Source organism: Anser cygnoides, chromosome 2, assembly GCF_040182565.1.
Source record: "Anser cygnoides isolate HZ-2024a breed goose chromosome 2, Taihu_goose_T2T_genome, whole genome shotgun sequence".
NCBI lineage: Eukaryota > Metazoa > Chordata > Aves > Anseriformes > Anatidae > Anser > Anser cygnoides.
In genome coordinates this window covers 56,048,037-56,066,931 of record NC_089874.1, presented here as the reverse complement: position 1 = coordinate 56,066,931, position 18,895 = coordinate 56,048,037, and the positions used below count along the sequence as shown (strand labels likewise).

Sequence of the window (18,895 nt, the reverse complement as noted above, 5' to 3'; positions counted from 1 at the left end):
CTTACATGTGAGCACCCATTCCTTTTTGTTTGCAAGGCTGCAGAGAAACTGCTGGTGACTGCTGAGAAACAACTGATCGGTTTGTCATCAGCTACATTAACTGAATGCCATGTTACCCTGGGTGTCACTGATGGATTTGTAGAAGTGACAGATGCTGCAGTACAGCTTGGCTGACATCAGCTCTGGCGTTCATCAGTGCAGTGTCAGCCAAACTGGCAGAAAGAAATACTTCATGAATTTTACAGATACAGACAGTCTTCTCCACTGGACTCAGAACAATCAGTGCATCACTTTGCTGTTTGTCACAGTATACTACAGCCATCCCCAGTCTTTGTACACTTGCATTGAACCACTAGATACTAATAAGTACATTTGTAATAGACTATTTAGCTGTAAGATAAACACCTAACATATCCCCTCCTACCTTGATTCAGTCATTAAGCCTTCAGAGATGTACAATCAGAGGACTGGCCCTGAAGCACAGACAAGATCTAGTACCTGTAGGTGAATTCATGTATCTGATGGTTTAGTATTGTATTCCTTCCTCTGGAGCCTCATTAGCTGAAATGCAAAGACATTTTTCGTTCGTTATGCATCATCTCTGAGATTAATATGAACTGACTGTAGCAGGGATGATTCCAAGAAGAATTAAAATCAATATTATCAGCAACAGATGGCCAAGAATCTGTTGAACTTGAAAGATAAATAGACTTTTTTATTATTAATATTTATTTAGAAGACACATACCCCACATTTTCCCTTATTTGATGTGCCGGAAAGACAGATCAACTAAGCCAAGAACGAGAACAGTATATAAAGACTCATTCATGTACCAATTACATTTAAAATGTGAACAAATTATAAAATGTTCCCAATTATTTTAATCATTTATTCAGTCAACTGACAACCAAAATTTTGTGATCTGATATGATTACTAGAATGGTGTATAAGCTAAAACATGAGAGGGAACTTAGAAAAGACCACTGAGGGTATTCCTTTCTTTTTGTTGTATTCAAGTCTTTTATTTTGGTAGAGATTATATTAGTCTATTATTATTACTGTTATTTACTATTTGCTATTATTACTATTATTTATTGTTTATTTTTATTATTTAGCAACAATTATGCGTGTTTGACTGGATAACATTCAGCTTCTAAACTCACTTAGATAGTTTATCAGATTTCCAAAGACATAATTTTTTTTTCAGTGAAATTCAAACTTTTGGTCACCTTTATTTAAAATCTTACATAAATATGTTTTTTAAATATATACAAATGCAAAATTATATAACCCAACTAGAAACAAAGTTTCTAGTTCTGAAAAAGCTAACACATTTATTTTAAATGACGTCTATTATTTCTTTATATTATATATAGTTTCTAAGCCATATAGTGATATGACCAAAATATTGCACTGAGACAAGATTTGAAAAATTTGATTTAAGTAACTAGCCACAAGCCTCAACACATATATGAAAATCTTCATCTGATCTAGTTAGAAAAATTGATCTCTTTCTGATACATTAAATATTCACAAATATATACTCTATGCTTTAGATACATGGACATTCTTAGTATCATCAAATGTCCTAGCTTTCTGAAGTATAGTAAATATTACTCTGTATATGGATGTTATTAGAGGGGAAACAAAACAAAACAAAACAAAACAAAACAAAATGACTAGGCCAGATCCTGTCAATCTCAGAGCCCCTTCTGGGAACTTTATATTCCTGCTTAGACCCAGCTAAATAATTTTCACTGTTGATTCCTCAGTAATCTCTCTCACTAATCCTGTTCCAGCTTTCAAATTGTGTGCTTGAAATTCAGTTTAAATTTCTTTTAACAGAACGGGTCTGTTTTTCAATAGAATTCTTTCTTTTTCATTGGCAGCACCAGCATTAGGCAAAGTATCTTTGCACCAGTTTTATTGCTGGCATAGTAGGCTCACAGATGCTCAGCTCAGTAGCAAGCTTAACCTAATCTACTTCACTAGAACTATTATTTTCCTGCAGTGTAACACCTCTTAAGATTTGGCTATGTCTGCAGTGATAGCCAGGTGGATTTTTCTTGGGCTTACTTACTTATATTTTCTACATTAATTCACTCTCTACCTGTGTCTCTCCAATTTGGAGAAAGCACATTATTTCCACTAGATGAGAAACCAGCCCAGCCCAGACAATTAAGCACATTTTCTGAGGTATTTCTCTGGATAGCCAAGCAGTGGTAAGAAATTACGAAGTTTTTCTAAGGAGAAAGATTTCTCAGAATGTGTAATTGTTTCCATTTACAGAAGTGGGCCTGCCATGACTGTTAGTCATTGCCAGCTTAAGGGAACCTGCTTCACTTGAATAACTTTGCCAGGTCAATATGACCTTTGCCAGGTCATATTTGCAAATACAAATAATGCCACAGACCATTAATGGTAGGCAATAGAGATGTTTCCAAAAAAAAAAAAAAAAAAGGGGGACTATAAAAATTATGAAAATCATAGATAAAGTCTATAGATACATTTTATAAATGATTCCTATATATTCATAAATGTATCATGGATTCTACAGCATACCTTGACTGTAATGACTAATTAGCTTGATAGGTTGCTAAACACCACCTGCAACATTTCTACTAATGTGTTAGTGAGTTATGCACCAACTAACTGTGTATTCAAATACATTTGTTATGTTTTATTTGTGGCAATGTAAATCACACATTGTCTGCATCTACTATCTGAATAGTGCATGTGATGGTTGTTCATGAAAAGTGAGTACAACATCTGTTCACATTTTGGAAACTAGCTGTACAATGAATGTAATGAAAAATAAGTTTGAAATATTAAAAGAGAGAGAGAGAGAGACATTATATTTACAACTTCTCTGTTCAAATATTTCTCTGAAGGGGCTGACATTTATCCTTCCTACCTTACCTTGTACATACAAAGACATGCCAGGCAGTCTCAGAAAATCCCTTCTTTAGCTTGGACAGCCATAACATATTATCTGAAGTCTCTGAGTAATGCTATGACCACTCTGAAAACCACAAGTAAAATGGTTCACAACCTTTCTGAATACTTGTCTAGTTATTCAGCTGGAAGTAGATGACAGAGAGGAAGGGTGTTCTGTCTCCCACCTATTTTGCTGCAGCGAATCTGCAGTAAAATGATCTAAAGACGGTGCTAAAATTTCTATTTTATTTTTGTCCAAAAAATAATTATGACCAAACCCAAATACCAGTAGTTTATTTGAAAAGAGAACTTAATGCAATAGTTGAAGAAGAGATCACTTTTGTCAGTCTTAAGATTTTAGGAAAACTTTACCGAAAACCTAAAAGTTAAAGAATCCTCTTAATAAGCAAACACGGCTCAGGAGAATTCTTTGGAAAGTACTGTTTAGAATGTAAAAATTCTTGTAAACATTAGAAATCTATAGTGCAGTTATCTACAGCACATACTTGTGGCATAATTTATTGTGAAATACAGATGGATTTGACAGCTCAAAGGTTGATCATTTAATTTCTTTGACTCATGATCTGCCTATTAAGGCAGAAACTCTTTCTGCACACCTGAGATTCATTCTGCATGACAACAGGTGCAAGAAAAGTGGCAAAGACTGTCATATCATTGTCATATCTACCATAAACAGATGTGATTTTACATTTCCTATATTGCAGTCCTCTCACCAAGGAGTGGCTGGAAAGTAAACAAATTTTCTATCACTTTGTTGCTTGAAAAGGCAGTATATTTGACTTGGAGCCCAACAGCTTCCTTTACTATTAATCAACATAACTTTGTTCCATGAAACAAATGATCTGCCTTCAATATTAAAATAAATCACTAGGCCCCATACTTTTCCACCACAAGCAACAGGTTTTGTCTGCTTATGTCTTTCTTCTAGCTGATTTGACATTTTTCCCCAGTCTTGAATTATTTTCATGTAATAGCACAGAGCAGACAAAACAGATTGCTTCATGATTGCTTTTGTGCTTTGTATAGATGAAATACTTAGTAACTACATGTGCTTACCTTCTGACTTAATCTGTAAATCACTTTCTTTCATGTATTAATAATATTTTCTTCTTAAGTGAAGTAGTTTGATGTGTATGATCGATGCATTACTACAGCATTTCACAGCAGGTTGTTAGACTTTGTCTGACTTGTTTTAAAAAGTTCATCTTAGCAAGGAAAGATTCTCAATAGCCTGTAAAGTAGATGCTGAAAATTTTCTAATCATCATCATGTGAACAATAAAAAAAAAAAAAAGCTAAAGGACTAAATTGAGTGAAATGATGGGTCTAAAATTACTGCATTTATTTATTTTTATTATTTTAATTCAAACTGAAGTTCCATTTATATTTGTAGGACATTTCCTTCTCTGTAAATTTGATTGAATAAGTCTGTTTAGGTCTACATGGACATGCCATAATTTTTCTTTTTTTTTTTTTTATTTTCCAACAGTATTATATTTGTGTTTTCCACAGAGCACTTATGGCCCAAGAAATCCATCCATATGTCTAGAAGTTCCCTTGGACTTTTTTGCATCTGTCTCTACTTAAAATGTCCTGTCCACATTGTCTCAAGAAAGTCTTTGTGATCATTATGCTTTGCCAGCTTTCTGAACTAATTCATTCTGAGGATATTTTGACATTAGTGGCATATGTTTACTATCCCTTTTGGAGTGCTAGAGTTTCGATTCCTGCTCTAAGTAGTAAAAGAATAAGAGATCTTTACAGCTAACGCAGGGCATGTGAAAACTCCAGCTACTCAAACTCTCTCCTTTGATAGCATACAACACGCAAAAATATGTTTGGCAAAAGTGGTCTAACTTTAAATGCACCTGAGTGCCCAATTTGGGGTACACACTAGGCACACATTGAGGATTTCTGTTTTCAAAGTGATGCTTGCCTGCAGCTGCCATTGCTGTCATGCCTAGGAGAGTCCAGCCTGGTCTGTACTTTGAATGGCTGACAACTCCTGCTGAGGAACTTAACTAAGAGATTTAAATGCCTAACTTGGACATTTTAAGTTTTAACACCCCAGTTATACCTTAGCAGAATTGTTTTAAAAGATAGACACAGCCTTTTGATGGAAGCTCTAGCTTATTTCTAGTTGTTGGAATATACACACCCCAACACTGGAAGTAGACAACATGTGCTACCACCCAGCAAACAGTGTGCTACTCTAGATCTTCAGGACTGTTCCTGCAGTTGCCATGAAGCTGCTACAGCATTTATGATTTCTGTGAATGTATTTTGAATGTCATTGGTATCTTTTTTCCAGTGCTGTTTAAGCACTGTAGCTGAATATAGTCAGGGGAACAGTGGTCTGCTGCTGTTTCTGAGAATCCCAGATAAGCACCAGTGAATCCCTTACTGGAGTATCACATGAGATTTAAACGCTGGGGTGTTTTCCCAGAATTTTAATCAGTAATTTTTTGTTTCCTGTGTACTTAAAAATGCTCACAAAGCTGTAGACAGTCAGGCTGCTTTCAGAGTGCTGTTAATCCCAGCTCTTAACCTTGTTTGCTGACTGCTTTGCAGCACATAACCAGCCTTTCTAAAATTATGAAGCAAAGAAACAGTGAACAAAACAAAAGATGATGCCAAGGGTTAAAAAAAGGAGTGTGAAAGTAAAATGCATTGACAACATGAGCTAGAACAAGAATGCTGCAGTCCAACTTTCCTGTAATACTGTCCTGGAGCAAGTTCAAGGAAAAGGCAGAGTGAAAGATGTTTTGTTTGTTTGTTTCATTTTTATATGTTTTGTTTGCTTGTTTATCTTAAGTCTGTTTTAACAGACTGCACTGCATTTCTTGCCATTATCAGAGGCTTACAGCAGAAGGTGACCTTACTGAAATGCTCCACTCAAAAGTTCAGTGTAAAAAGTGTTGTTCTGCAGTAAAAAGAATAATAATTTAAAATAAGGGACAAGATTTGTGAGATGAAAGTGAGAGAGTTCCTTTGTTTGTGTTTTTTATGTTGCATATATAAGAGCAGAATGGAAAATCTCCAGGCCCAGTGCAGAATCCATAGGTCCTGCAACTACCACACAAAAAAAAAAAAAAAAAAGTATAAAATTATCCATGATCTAGGAACTGCCATTGTACCCTTCTTGTGTGTATTGCAATGTCTTTTGCATGTTTAGGGTCTTGACTAGCCATGAAGAACAGAAGATATATGTGTTCCACACATTTTCATAGCATTGCACAGTACCTGGATTTGGAAGGGGCCTCTGGAAGTTGTGTGGTCAACCCCCCTGCTCAAATCAGGGTCACCTTCACAGCTAGATCCGCTTTTGAAATTACAACAGGTTGCTCAGGACAGAAGTATCCAAAAGATGCAGCAGTTTGTGCAGTAGTTCACTCAGAATGACATGAAGAAGGGGGCCCACAGTTGACTTCAGATGATTTTAACTGTCACAGATATGGTGGTGACACACCATAGAGATGTTTTGCCAGCAGTTTTTGGAGCGGCTATCCCTGCTAGAGTGGAGACTCTGAGGCAGACAAAGCTTCAGACGGCAAATGTAGTCTTCCACTCCCAGCTTGCAGAAAGTGCCTAAGGCTTCATTCTGATGCCATGAGAGATGCTCCTCTGTCCTGCAAATGTGCTGTGTTGGAGGAGCTGTGCCATCAAGCAGAAGGAGTTCCTGGAAGAAGTGAGCAGGTTGTACAACATCAGAGAAGATGAAAGGGGGATTGATGGGATCCTCTCTGTGATGCAACAACTTGAAGACTCTCAGACCCCAACTGCAGGAGAGAAGCTGGCAGTATCCATCCCCCACTGCTGAGGTACATGTAATCTCTATATGAAGGGAAGGATGGGAGCTGATTACCTGTGGTGCCAAGAGAAAGGCTCCTGCCCCACCTAAAGGCTTATATCTACAAAATAGGTTCACTGCCCTCAGTGTTGAAGAGGTCAGATATACCTACAAGCAAAGAATCTCGTTCCCCTAACCCATGCAAGATCACCAGGAAGAAATGGCAAGTCATTGTAATGGGTGACTCCCTATTGCAGGGGAGAGAGACACCCATTTGACTTATCAACTAGAGAGATTTGTTGCTTACCAGGAGTCCAGTTCCAGGATATTGTGGAGGTACTGCTGAATCTCACCTACCCCTCTGAATGCTACCCCTTCCTGTTATTCCATGTAAGCACAAATGATACTTCCAGGGGAAACCTCTGGCAGAGAGCTGGGGAAAGTAGTCAAGGGCATGGGGTCCAGGTGGTTTTCTCTTCAATCCTGCCAGTGACAGGAAAGGTTGTGAGGAGGAGGAAACTGATAGTACAAGTCAATAATTGACTATAGAACTGGTGTTGGTGACAGGGTTTGAGAGCATGGGACCCTGCTTGCAGATCAGCATCTGTTTGGGAGAGATGGGATCCAGCTCATGAACTGGGGCAAAGTTGTTTGTTTGTTTGTTTGTTTTTTCCAATAGGATGGCTAACCTCATAAGGAGGGCTTTAAACTAAGAATGAGAAGGGAGGGAGAAAGTAACCAGCCTGTGATGGACAGGGTTGTCAAGAAAAGGGCATGGGGTGATATGACCATGAGGGATCACAAAATCAACAAAATGGGGCTTAAGCAGGATCAGCTATAGCTTTGCATATAAGCAAGGAACTGACTACAAGGCACTAATATGGAGAAAAGCCCTAAACCCATTCTGGGATTCCAGCATTCCAGGGAGCCTCTCTGAAGTGCCTATATACTAATGCAAGTACCATAGTGAATAAACATGATGAGTAAGAGATGTGTGAAGTTGCAGGGCTATGATCATGTTGGGATCACAGATATGTGGTGGATTGGGTCCCATGACTAGAGTGATACAATGGAGGGATACAGGCTCTTTAAGAAAGACAGGATGGGAAAATGAGGAGGGGATGTAGTCACTTATGTGAGAGAGAAGCTGGAATGCATGGAGCTCTGCATGAGGATAGATGAGGAGCCAACTGAGAGCTTATGTTAAGGTGAGGGTTAAGGGGAGGACAGGTAAAGGTGACATTATAATGGATGTCTGCTGCAGGCTACCTGACCAGGAAAAACAAGAAGATGAGGCCCTCAACAGACATACAGGAGCAGCCTCATGTTCACAGGCCATGATCTTCATGGGGAACTTTAACCACCCTGATATCTACTGGAGAAACAACACAGCAGGACAGAAACAATCCAAGAGGTTCCTGGAGTGTGTTGGCAATAACTTCCTCCGCCAAGTGATAGACAAGCCAACAAGGAGAGGTGATCTGCTGGACCTCATACTCACCAAAAATGAGGGCTTTGTTGGGAATGTGAAGGTCACAAGCAGCCTTGGCTGCAGTAACTCTAAGATGGTGGTTCAGGATCCTGAGGGCAAGGGAGGAGGGTGTGAGCAAACCCTGGACTTCAGGAGAGCAGACTTTGGCCTCCTCAAAGATCTGTTTGGAAGAATCACATAGGTTAAGGACCTGTAGGGAAGAGGGGCCTAAGAAGGCTGGTTAAAATTCAAGACTCACTTCCTCAAGAGTAGTCCATCCCAATGAATGAGAAGTCAGGCAAAAATGCCAGGAGGCTCAAACACATAAAGGAAACACACAGAGGATGGAAGAAAGGATAGGTAACCTGGGAGGCATACAGAGATGTTGTCCAAGCATCCAGGGATGAAGTTAGGAAAGCTAAAGACTAAATAGAATTGAATCTGGCCAGGGATATCAAAGACAGCAAGAAGGGTTTCTCTAACTACATCAGCAACAAAAGGAAAATTAGGGAAAATGTTGGCCCACTGCTGAATGACATGGGAGACCTGGTTACACATGAAATGGAAAAGGCTGAGGTACTGAATGCCTTCTTTGCCTCAGCTTTTACCAACAAAACTGTTCTTTGGGAATCCCAGGTCCCAGAAGCCAGGAGGAAAGACTAGAGCAAGGAAAATGTACCCTTAGTGGAAGAGGATCGTGTCCTCATGCAATACATAAGCAAACTGTGCATACGTAAGGCCCTGATGGGATGCATGCAAGAGTGCTGAGGTAACTGGCTGTCATTGTGAGGCCACTCCCAATAATCTTTGAATGATCTGGGCAACTGGAAGAGGTGACCAAGGACTGGAGGAAAGCAAATGTCACTCCTGACTTCAAGAAGGGCAAGAAGGAGGACCCAGGGAACTACAGGCTGGTCAGCCTCACCTCCTTCTCTGTGAAGTTGATGAACAGATTATCCTGGAAACCATTTCCAGACACATGAAGGACAAGAAAATCATCAGTAGTAGTCAACATGGATTCACCATGGGAAAGTCATGCTTGACAAACTTGATAACCTTCTAAAATGAAATGACTGGCCTGGTAGGTGAGCATAGAGCAGTGAATATTGTCTTCTGGACTTCAGTAAGGCCTTTGACACTGTCTCCCACAAGATCCTCATAGACAAGCTGTTGCTGGATAGGCAGCGAGGTATGAAGACTGGGTGAATGACCAAACCCAGAGGGTTGTGAGCAGTGTTGCAAAGTCTAGTTGGAGGATAGTAACTAGCAGTGTAGCCCAGGGGTCAATAGTTTTTCAGAACATTTTTGGGACAACTCTGGTTCTGCCTTCTCCCTAATTACTATATAGGTGGTTGAAGCCTTCTCTTCTTCCAGCTAAACAAAATGAATTTTCTCAAGCTCTTCTCATATGTCATATATGTTTTGACACTCTTACCATGTTTGTGAACCTTTACTGAACTTGCTCATTCCAGTTTGTCTTTCTTGTACAGGAGAGCCCAGAAGCAGAAACAGTACTCCAGTTTATTTAGTGACTTGTACAGAAAAACTTCCATTTGAATCAGAGAAGCTGGAAAACAGCTGTATTTTTCAACATCCCAAGATTGTATGCTATTGAATTACCTGCTGATAAGCTTCAGAAAGGAAAAAAATGTAGTTGATGGTATGAGATAAAATGTTTGTTCTACCTACTTCTTTGAAGATATGATCATGAAAACAAATGTGTTTGAGGAAGTCACGTTGGTGGCACAGGCACACTGCCTCAGCTGAGTTTTCAAGCTTCACATTGTTCTTGGAAATGCCTACTGTAAGAGGTTTGCATTGGGGAAGGTTTAAATTCTGCTTTCTTCACAGGACTTCAGATTCTTATACATCCATGCCTTACATGTTTCTTTGTCGTGCCTTCTTGAATCTTTTTCTAGCAAGATGTTCTACCTATTCTTTACCCCTCTTGCATCTTTACTGAGGCATTTCCTTAATGAAGGCTTTCAGGCACCTCCTGTAGCTCTCTGTACTGACTCTCAGTCTTCTCTTCTCCAAGATAAACAGGCCCAGCTCCCTTAGCCTCTCCTTGTATGAGAGATGCTCCAGTCCCTTAATCATCTTTGTAGCACTCCGCTGGACTTGCTCCAGGAGCTCTCTCTTGTCCTGGGGAGCCCAGAACTGGACACAGTACCCCAGGTGTGGCCTCACCAGGGCTGAGTAGAGGGAGAAGATCACCTCCCTTGACCTGCTGGCAACACTGTTCCAAATGCAGCCCAGGATACCGTTGGCCCTCTCAGCGTAGATTCATTAAGGTTGGAAGAGACCTCTAAGACCATCAAGTCTAACCATTAACCTAGCACTGCTAAGTCTACCACTAGGTTATGTCTCTACTATGTCTCTAAACACCACATCTACATGTTTTCTGAAGACCTCCAGGGATGGTGACTCAGCTAGTTCCCTGGGCAGCCTGTCCCAATGCTTCACAAGCGTTTCAGTGAAGACATTTTTCCTAGTATCCAACCTAAACTGCCCCTAGTGCAATTTGAGGACATTTCACTTGTCTGATCACTTAGTGGTTGGGAGAAGAGAGTGATCCCCACATCACTATAGCCTCCTTTAGAGGCTAATTGTAGGCTCTATTGTAGGCTCTAATTGTAGGCTAATTTAGAGGTTAACTGTAGAGCATGACAAGGTCTCCCCTGAGCCTCCTTTTCTCAAGGCTAAATAACCCCAGTTCCCTCAGCTGCTCCTCATAACACTTGTTCTCTAGACCCTTCACCAGCTTCATTGCCCTTCTTTGGACATACTACAGCACCTCAGTTTTGGGGCTCAAAACTGAACACAGTATTTGAGGTGTGGCCTCACGAGAGCTGAGTATGGAGGGACAATCACTTCCCTAGTCCTGCTGGCCACACTATTTCTGATACAAGCCAGGAGGCTGTTGGCCTTCTTGGCCACCTGAGCACATTGCTGGCTCATATTCAACTGCCTTTCAACCAATATACCCAGGCCGTTTTCCGCCAGGTAGCTTCTCAGCCACTCTTCCCCAAGCCTGGAGCATTGTATGGGATTGTTGTGACCCAAGTGCAGGGCCCAGTACTTAGTCTTGTTGAACCTCATGCAGTTGGCCTCTGCCCATCAACACATCCTATCTAGATCCCTCTGTACAGCCTTTCTACCCTCAAGCAGATCAACACTCCCACACAACTTGGTGTCATCTGAAACTTACTGAGGGTAAACTCAATCCCCTCGTTCAGATCATTGATAAAGATACTGAAGAGAATACTGCTTGTGACTGGCTGCAAATTGCATTTAAATCCATTCACCACAACTCTTTGGGCCCAGCCACCCAGTCAGTTCTTTACCCAGCAAAGTGTATGGCCTGTCCAAGCCATGAGCAGCCAGTTTCTCCAAGAGAATGCTGTGGGAAACAATGTCAAAAACTTTACTAAAATCTAGGTAGATAACATCCACTGCCTTTCCCTCATCCACTAAATGCATCGCCTTGTCATAGAACGAGATCAGGTTAGTCAGGTGGGACCCACATTTCATAAATCAACTAGGACTGATCACCTGGTTGTCTTGTATGTGTCACAGGACGACACTCAAGATGATCTGCTCCATAACCTTCCCTGGCACCAAGGTCAGATTGACAAGGCCTGTAGTTCCCTGGGTCCTCCTTCCATGAGCCTCACAACATCTTCATAGTCCCTTTGAATGGCCTGCCCCTTCTTCTAAAGATAAGAAGCAAGATAAGAAAAGATAAGAAGCTCTCTCTCTTTTTTTTAGCCATAGCTCTCTGTTAAGCCAGGCCAGTCTTCTTCCTCACTGCCTTGTCTTTCAGCACATGTGGACGGCCTGCTCCTGCACCTTTAATATTTCCTTCTTGAAGAGTGTCGAGCCTTCCTGGACTCCTTTGCCCTTCAGGACTGCCTCCCAAGGTATTCAGCCAACAAGTCCCCTAAACAAGCCAAAGTCTGCCCTCTGGAAGTCTAGGGTGGCAATTCAGCTACTCCCCCCTCCCCCCTTACTTTTCCAAGAATCAAAAACTCTGTTATTTTGTGTTTGCTATGTCCAAGACTGTCTCCAACCTTCACATCACCCACAAGTCCTTCTCTGTTTGCAACCAAAAGGTCCACATGGATAACTTCCCTAGTTGGCCCAGTCACCAGCTGTGTTAGGAAGTTATCTTCCACACACTCCAGGAACATCCTAGACTGTTTCCTCTCTGCAGTATTGTATTTCCAACAGACATCTGGTACGTTCTAGTCCCTCATGAAAACAGGGGCCAATTGTTAGATTTCTCCCAGCTGCTTATAGAATATTTTCATCTGCCTGTTCACCCTGGTTGGGCATTCTATAACAGAATTCCACCATGATATCAGCCTTGTTGGCCTTCCCCCTGATTCTTACCCATAAACACTCAACCCTATCATCAACATCATTAAGCTCAAGACAATCAAAACACTCCCTTACATATAGGGCTACCCCACTGCCTCTCCTTCCTAGCCTAGTCCTTCTGAAGAGTTTGTATCCATCCATTCCAGCACTCCAGTTGTGTGAGTCATCCCACCATGTTTCTGTGATGGCAACTCTATCATAGTTTTTTCCAGCCTCAAAATGGCTTCCAGCTCCTCCTGTTGCCCATGCTGCATGCATTAGTTAGTGTAGGTGCACTTCAGCTGAGCTAGTGATTCTCTCACCTTTTTAGAGGCTGAAGCCCTAATTCCTGTGTGACCATTCTCTGGCACTTCTGTAATTTCTAACCCATCAATATCCCTAGTGTCATTGCTGTCACATGGCTCTCTATCCCCTACCTCCACTGGGATGGGAGAGCAAAGGAACCTTGTATGGTGGTCTTAGAAAGAAAAAAAAAAAAAAAAAAAAAAAAAGGCTGTGCAGAAGTAAAGACAGAGGGAAAAAATAAAAAATAAAAATTATTCTCTACTTCCCATCCATCAACGAGCAATGTTTGGCCCAAGCAGGGCCTCAATACACAAAGCAGTTGTTCAGAAGGGCAAACATCCGCATTACAAGAGCCCTCCCTATCTTTCTTCCCCTTTCCCAGCTCTTATTGCTGACACACTCACCCAGTACACCTACTAGCATACTGTACCAATAACATTGATGTGCCACTCCCAGGCTTATCTCTAGTGAACTTGGTTTTATCCCTTCCCCCTTTCAAATCTAGTTTAAATCTCTTTCAGTGAGTCTTGCTAACTCCTGTGCAAAAATCCTTTTTTCCCTTTGAGAGCGATGTAATGCATCTGTTGCTAGCATGCCTAGTGTAATGCAAAATGACCCATGGTCAAAAAAAAAAAAAAAAAAAGTCCTGCCAGTGACACCAGGCTCGGAGACAGGTATTGATCTGCTGTTTCTTCCTGTTTCTCTCCTAACCATTCCCTGCAACCAAAGGGATAGAGGAAAACACTACTTGTGCTCCTGATATCTTAACCATTTGTCCGAAGGCCCTGAAGTGTCACTTGATTGCCTTTGGACTTCTTGTTGGAGCTTCATTGCTGCCTACATGAAAAATCAATAATGGATAACAATCTGAGGGTTGCACCAGGGTACAAAACTTTCTCTTCACATCTTTAACGTGGGCCCCAGGGAGGCAGCAGACTTCCTAAGAAGTGGGTCTGGTCTGTATACTGTGCCTTCTGTTGCATTCAGAAGGGAGATTCCAAACAAAATGACTCATATTTTTCTTAGTGGAAGCAGTTCTGATGCAGGGCATAGGCCAGCTTAACCCCAGTGACACCTTAAAGCTAGATGAACTGTCATCCTTATTATTATTTGGTTACGCTTGCAGAGCCTCATACCTATTACACAAGGACACCTGGGAAGTGGGGGGTAATCACTGCGGAGATGTGCCTGCTATGCCAGCCAGGAACTTGTTGCCATTGCCGTTTATCCTTTAAGTCACTGTGTTCAGCCAGGCGGAGAGAGGATAAGGAATCCTCAATATTCCACCAGAGCTCTGTCTGGGAAGCTGCATTAGTTGTGGTGGGTGCAGAGCTTAGAGAGGCAGTGGCCTTCTTGTGGGTGGATACCATCACTCCCTGGGTGAGCTGGCAAAACTTCAGCACCCTCCAATGCAAACTGATGAGTCCTGTTTGCCTGCCCTATTCGCTGCACTCCTGGTTACTTTCTCTCCCTAGGGGCTGCCTTTGTATGTGGCGGGTGGCTACTGCTACTCCTGGCCCTGCCCAAGCCTCTCCAGTCACTCTCACAAGGGCTGCCAGCTCCTGGCAGCTCTCTCTGGTCCCTGGAGTTTATTCAGTGCAAGAATTTCCCTTGAATGCTGCAGTCCTCTGCTCTGCTGCAGAACATGGCTGCACCAGAGCTAGTCATGTCAGCTACATTATTATTGCTACATTAGGAAAATTTGTAAATAGAGTGCCTGTCCAAAAAGTATGTTTTAGCTGTTGAGAATGTTAGCTCAACAGCTGATCACATCTGCCATACTCAAGTGTACCAATTATTTACTTGGTGTCCTGAGGAATACTTAGTGTCCTGAGGAATACCTAAATTATATTTACTGTATGAACAACCTTGTAGATCATCTTCTGTGTGATCACTGCAACACAGCAGAGAGTCTTCTGGCAGGATGTCCTGAAAAGAGTTCATACTAGGAACCTCTTAACAGAGACTTATGTTAAACTATATTTGATCAAGTGACTCACTAGTTTTCTTCTAGATTGCAGTTGGTGACTGTGCACTACAGTGCTGGTAATACTAGCTGGTTTTAATCAGATTTTCAGTGTACAATAAAGTATATAGGCACACATAAGAACCTTTCCACATTTGAAACAGACCATATGTATCTATATATCCATGTATATATATAAACATGTATAACATATCCATCTGCTAATAAAAATGTGCAAGTATTTACACACAATTCATTTTTGTATTTCATGAACAGTGTAACTTACTAAACAGGGTATTGGTAGGCCAATAGGATATACTCTTGATTCTCTAGAAAGTGCAAGTGCTTAACTGTGTGTTAAACAGCATAGCAAAATAATATCTGAGATGCCATTCAAAATATAAGCATAGCGTCATTTACTTCCATCTCTCTAAATTTAGATATCCTTGAAAATATGCATTAAACACATGCTTACAGTTTATATATCCTTCTTCATTCCTTGATAATTAAGTAATGATGTAAACTGTTCAGTAAATCATAACATTGTGAGGACCGGACAGCAAACCTGCAGTGTCATTTGTGAGGTTTAGAGCATTTAAATAAGACTTTTGTAGTATGATTTGCTCTGTCTTCTGTATTTAGGAGCGCTAGAGACCAAATCCTCTGCTACTTCTTTATTTTGCTGTTCCAGAATAGGTTAATCTTACAAGCTTAAATTCCCATTCTGTCGTGGCATGGGGTCTTTCCACATTTCCCACGAAGCTGCTTTACATATTCTACATGCCAGAAGCATGAATAACATTGGTATAAATGCTAAGGGCAGAATAAAGGATCACTCTTTTTCTATGTGTGAAAGCATCTGAATGCATACTAGAGGTTTACTAAAGTCAGCAAGAGTTAAATACATGCTGAAAAGTTAAGCAAGAAAATATTTGTCTTTGCTGAACTGTGAGCTCTGTTGTAAAATGGAAAAAAATATACCCAACCCTTTGAGAATAATTCTCTGTGGTATATAATCCTTCATACTTTGAAGAAATGAGTTTTAAGGTATTATTTCAGTGTGTCACAATCTCTTTCTGGGGCATGTATGTATCTTTTAAGCGCAAGCAATCCTTTTCTGATTTTAATGTTTACCAGTGTCTGAATTAACAAAATGAGGAAACAAGAATGAGACAATTATATTTTTAACATAATTTACTAAAAATGTTAATTTCCTCCAAATATTTCTTCTATTTCCAGATTTTTTTAAGTTTAAAGAAATAAAAATATAGCTTCTTTTATGAATTTGTCATTAATATTTTTAATGGTCTACATTTCTATGTAGAAAACTATTCCCAAAATGTTAACTGTGTTCAAATATTCTGTATAATAAATTTTATGTACCAGATTTAAAAAAAAAAAAAAGTAATAGTCTTCATATGTAAATATATAATGTTTATCAAAATTCATTGCTTCTTGATCAGATTACTGCTTTGTTCTAACCACTAGATGATATAGATATCTGCAGGTATGTATCGGAATGTTAATGACAGTTATAAATATTATTTTTTGATCAACAGATATTTCCTGGACTGATTCTGTCAGACATTAAGCCTGCTAAAAGAATGAAGTTCAAGACAGTCTGCTATCTGCTTGTTCAGCTCATGCACTGTCGTAAGATGTTCAAAGCAGAGATCCCTTTCTCCAATGTCATGACGTGTGAGGATGATGATAAGGTAATTCATGTGGGCTCTTTAAGTATCGGTTTCAGGGTCACATCAAGCAGACCTGCTCTGAATATTTGTGGGATGGCCTGGCCAGCTGCTTCATGTGTTCCTGCTGCGGCTAGAGCTATCTAATGCCCACAGTAATGGGAAATACATGCAGCCATCTCACACTAAAGACAAAGCTTAATTATACCACGTCTTACATTTGGAGCTCCTCTTGAATAAACCAGCACAGGTGTCTTACATTGTTTTTATTAAGGGTTTCTTTCAAAGGAATTAGAGATTCTGAGGATATTTATGCAATTACCAAGAGCTGCTCTTTTGCATCATGAGTCCACCACGGTCTGAAGCTGATAGCAGCAAATGCAAAATAAGAACAGGATTTTATATCTCTAGGTGGTTCTCTAAAAAGCAAAAGACAACTGCTTAGTAAACAAAAACCTTTTAAGTCCCTAATACAAATATCTAAGTCACTAATTATCAAATACAGTTTTCTTACTTTTGAATAGCTTTTAATGCTATAACTCATGATTGCTTTATATGCTAGTAGACCCTGGTTTACTTCCTTTTCTGTGTATGGCTCTACCCAGAAATTTATGGAGAAAAAACATTTGAAGACTTGCTCTTTCTATTTTCTTTGCCGGCAGGTGGCAATATTGTATATGCTGCTCTACCAGTGCTCCAAAGCAAGAAATGTGTGCATTGGAATCAGTAATTCATTTTGTATTTGACTGCTCCACTTCTTGTTTAAATTTTTTTTATTATTATTATTTGAATTATGTGCAGTTACTGAAGATTCAGTCTAAATCTTACTTAAAGAAAGAATTATAACTTTTCTAGTTTGTATTTTACATGTGCATGTGTTTCTTCTGAGGGAAAAAGAGAAAAAATTCTGTTAGTTCCTTTAAAACCCAATTTCTGTGAAGAATTTCAGAAACTCCAGATTCACTTTTGAAACAGGCCAACACAGGGGCTTCAGTATGGCTTTTCAGTTGTAAATTAGTACTTTTCTTTGCGTATTTTAAAAAAGGCAACACACATAGTCTTTTAAACATATGCAGTTCTTTACAATGATTCTAATGTGTATATATGTATAAATACTGTAGTATACACAGAAAATCGAGATATGGTTTTGCCAGGGTTCTGATGTGTTGATCTTGTTGTATTTTTGTTTTGTTTTGTTTTGTTTGTTTGTTTGTTTGTTTCATGTGAGAACATATACAGTGAAGTTCTGAAATGCTTTCTTTATCTGAACCGGTTATTCCATATTCCAACCTTTTGTACCTGATACAGCACTTTTAACATGGAGTATGATACATGTTTTTAATATAAATGCACTGTGTTGCAATCCAGGGTTTCTTCAGAGATATCAATTCTCTAATCAGTTAAAGCAAGGTATGTCTATAAAGGCTTTGAAGTCAACACACTACTGCAGTATATATTTATTTAATTATTTCTGAGTAATATAAATAGAATCATAGAATCATAAAATATTCTGAGTTGGAAGGGACCCACAAGGTCCAACTCCTGGCTCCACCCAAAAATCAGACCATGTGTAGTGCTGTGACCATATCCTTGGGAAGACTGTTTGAGTGCCCAACCACCCTCTCAGCGAAGAACATTTTCCTGATATCCAACCTGAATTGTGAGAGAAGAGCAGCTCCGCTTGCATAAGAGGGCACAGCTGTGGTTACACAACCCCACGCCACGCACAAGGCATTCCCACCTACTCCCAGCCTGCCCCAGAGGCCTCCTCCACCATCTAAATAGGAGAAGACCAGGCAGTGTGCTCAGGCACTGTTGTCCGGACTGTTCACACTGCTGAAGTGCTAGCTTGCACCTTGCTCTGTTTTGAACTATCCTGTGTAGATGTCTCCAAGGCAGACTCATGGCCTGGTCCGTGGCTCTCTTTTATTTAGGATTTATAGATAAAAGTATTGTCATTAACAGCCTGGGCAAACATAGATACACACATACACACCAGCCCAGGAGACAGGATGATTCTTGATCATGGATAATACGTCATATTACTTTACTGTATGAAATAATAACAGAGGAAAAAATAAGAGACCTAGTGGAAGTAATTATCTGTGAGCAACACCTAATTTGACTTAGCACGGTAACTTTGACCCTATTTTAGAGTAATAGCTAACAGTGTTTATTTCATTGTCTACTCCCATTCCAGATTTTAAAGCAAAGAAGCATTTTTTAAATTATTTTTATTTTTTTAAAGAAAGTTGTTTTGCTCATCCCTATGTGCTCATCCCTGTGGTTTAAATTCAGATTATTAAAAATTCCAGAAGATATATTTTTTGCCTCACCTTAAGCAATGCATAT

At 39.9% G+C, this 18,895-nt stretch overlaps 1 protein-coding gene across 1 annotated transcript in view; it reads left to right on the top strand.

The window, feature by feature from the left end:
- ADCY1 (adenylate cyclase 1) overlaps window positions 1-18,895 on the top strand; it is a 168,706-nt gene that overhangs the window by 111,657 nt on the left and 38,154 nt on the right. The window contains exon 8 of the mRNA XM_013197492.3: window positions 16,412-16,567. Within this exon, the coding sequence (XP_013052946.2) occupies window positions 16,412-16,567 (156 nt within the window). The remainder of the gene's footprint in view (window positions 1-16,411; window positions 16,568-18,895) is intronic.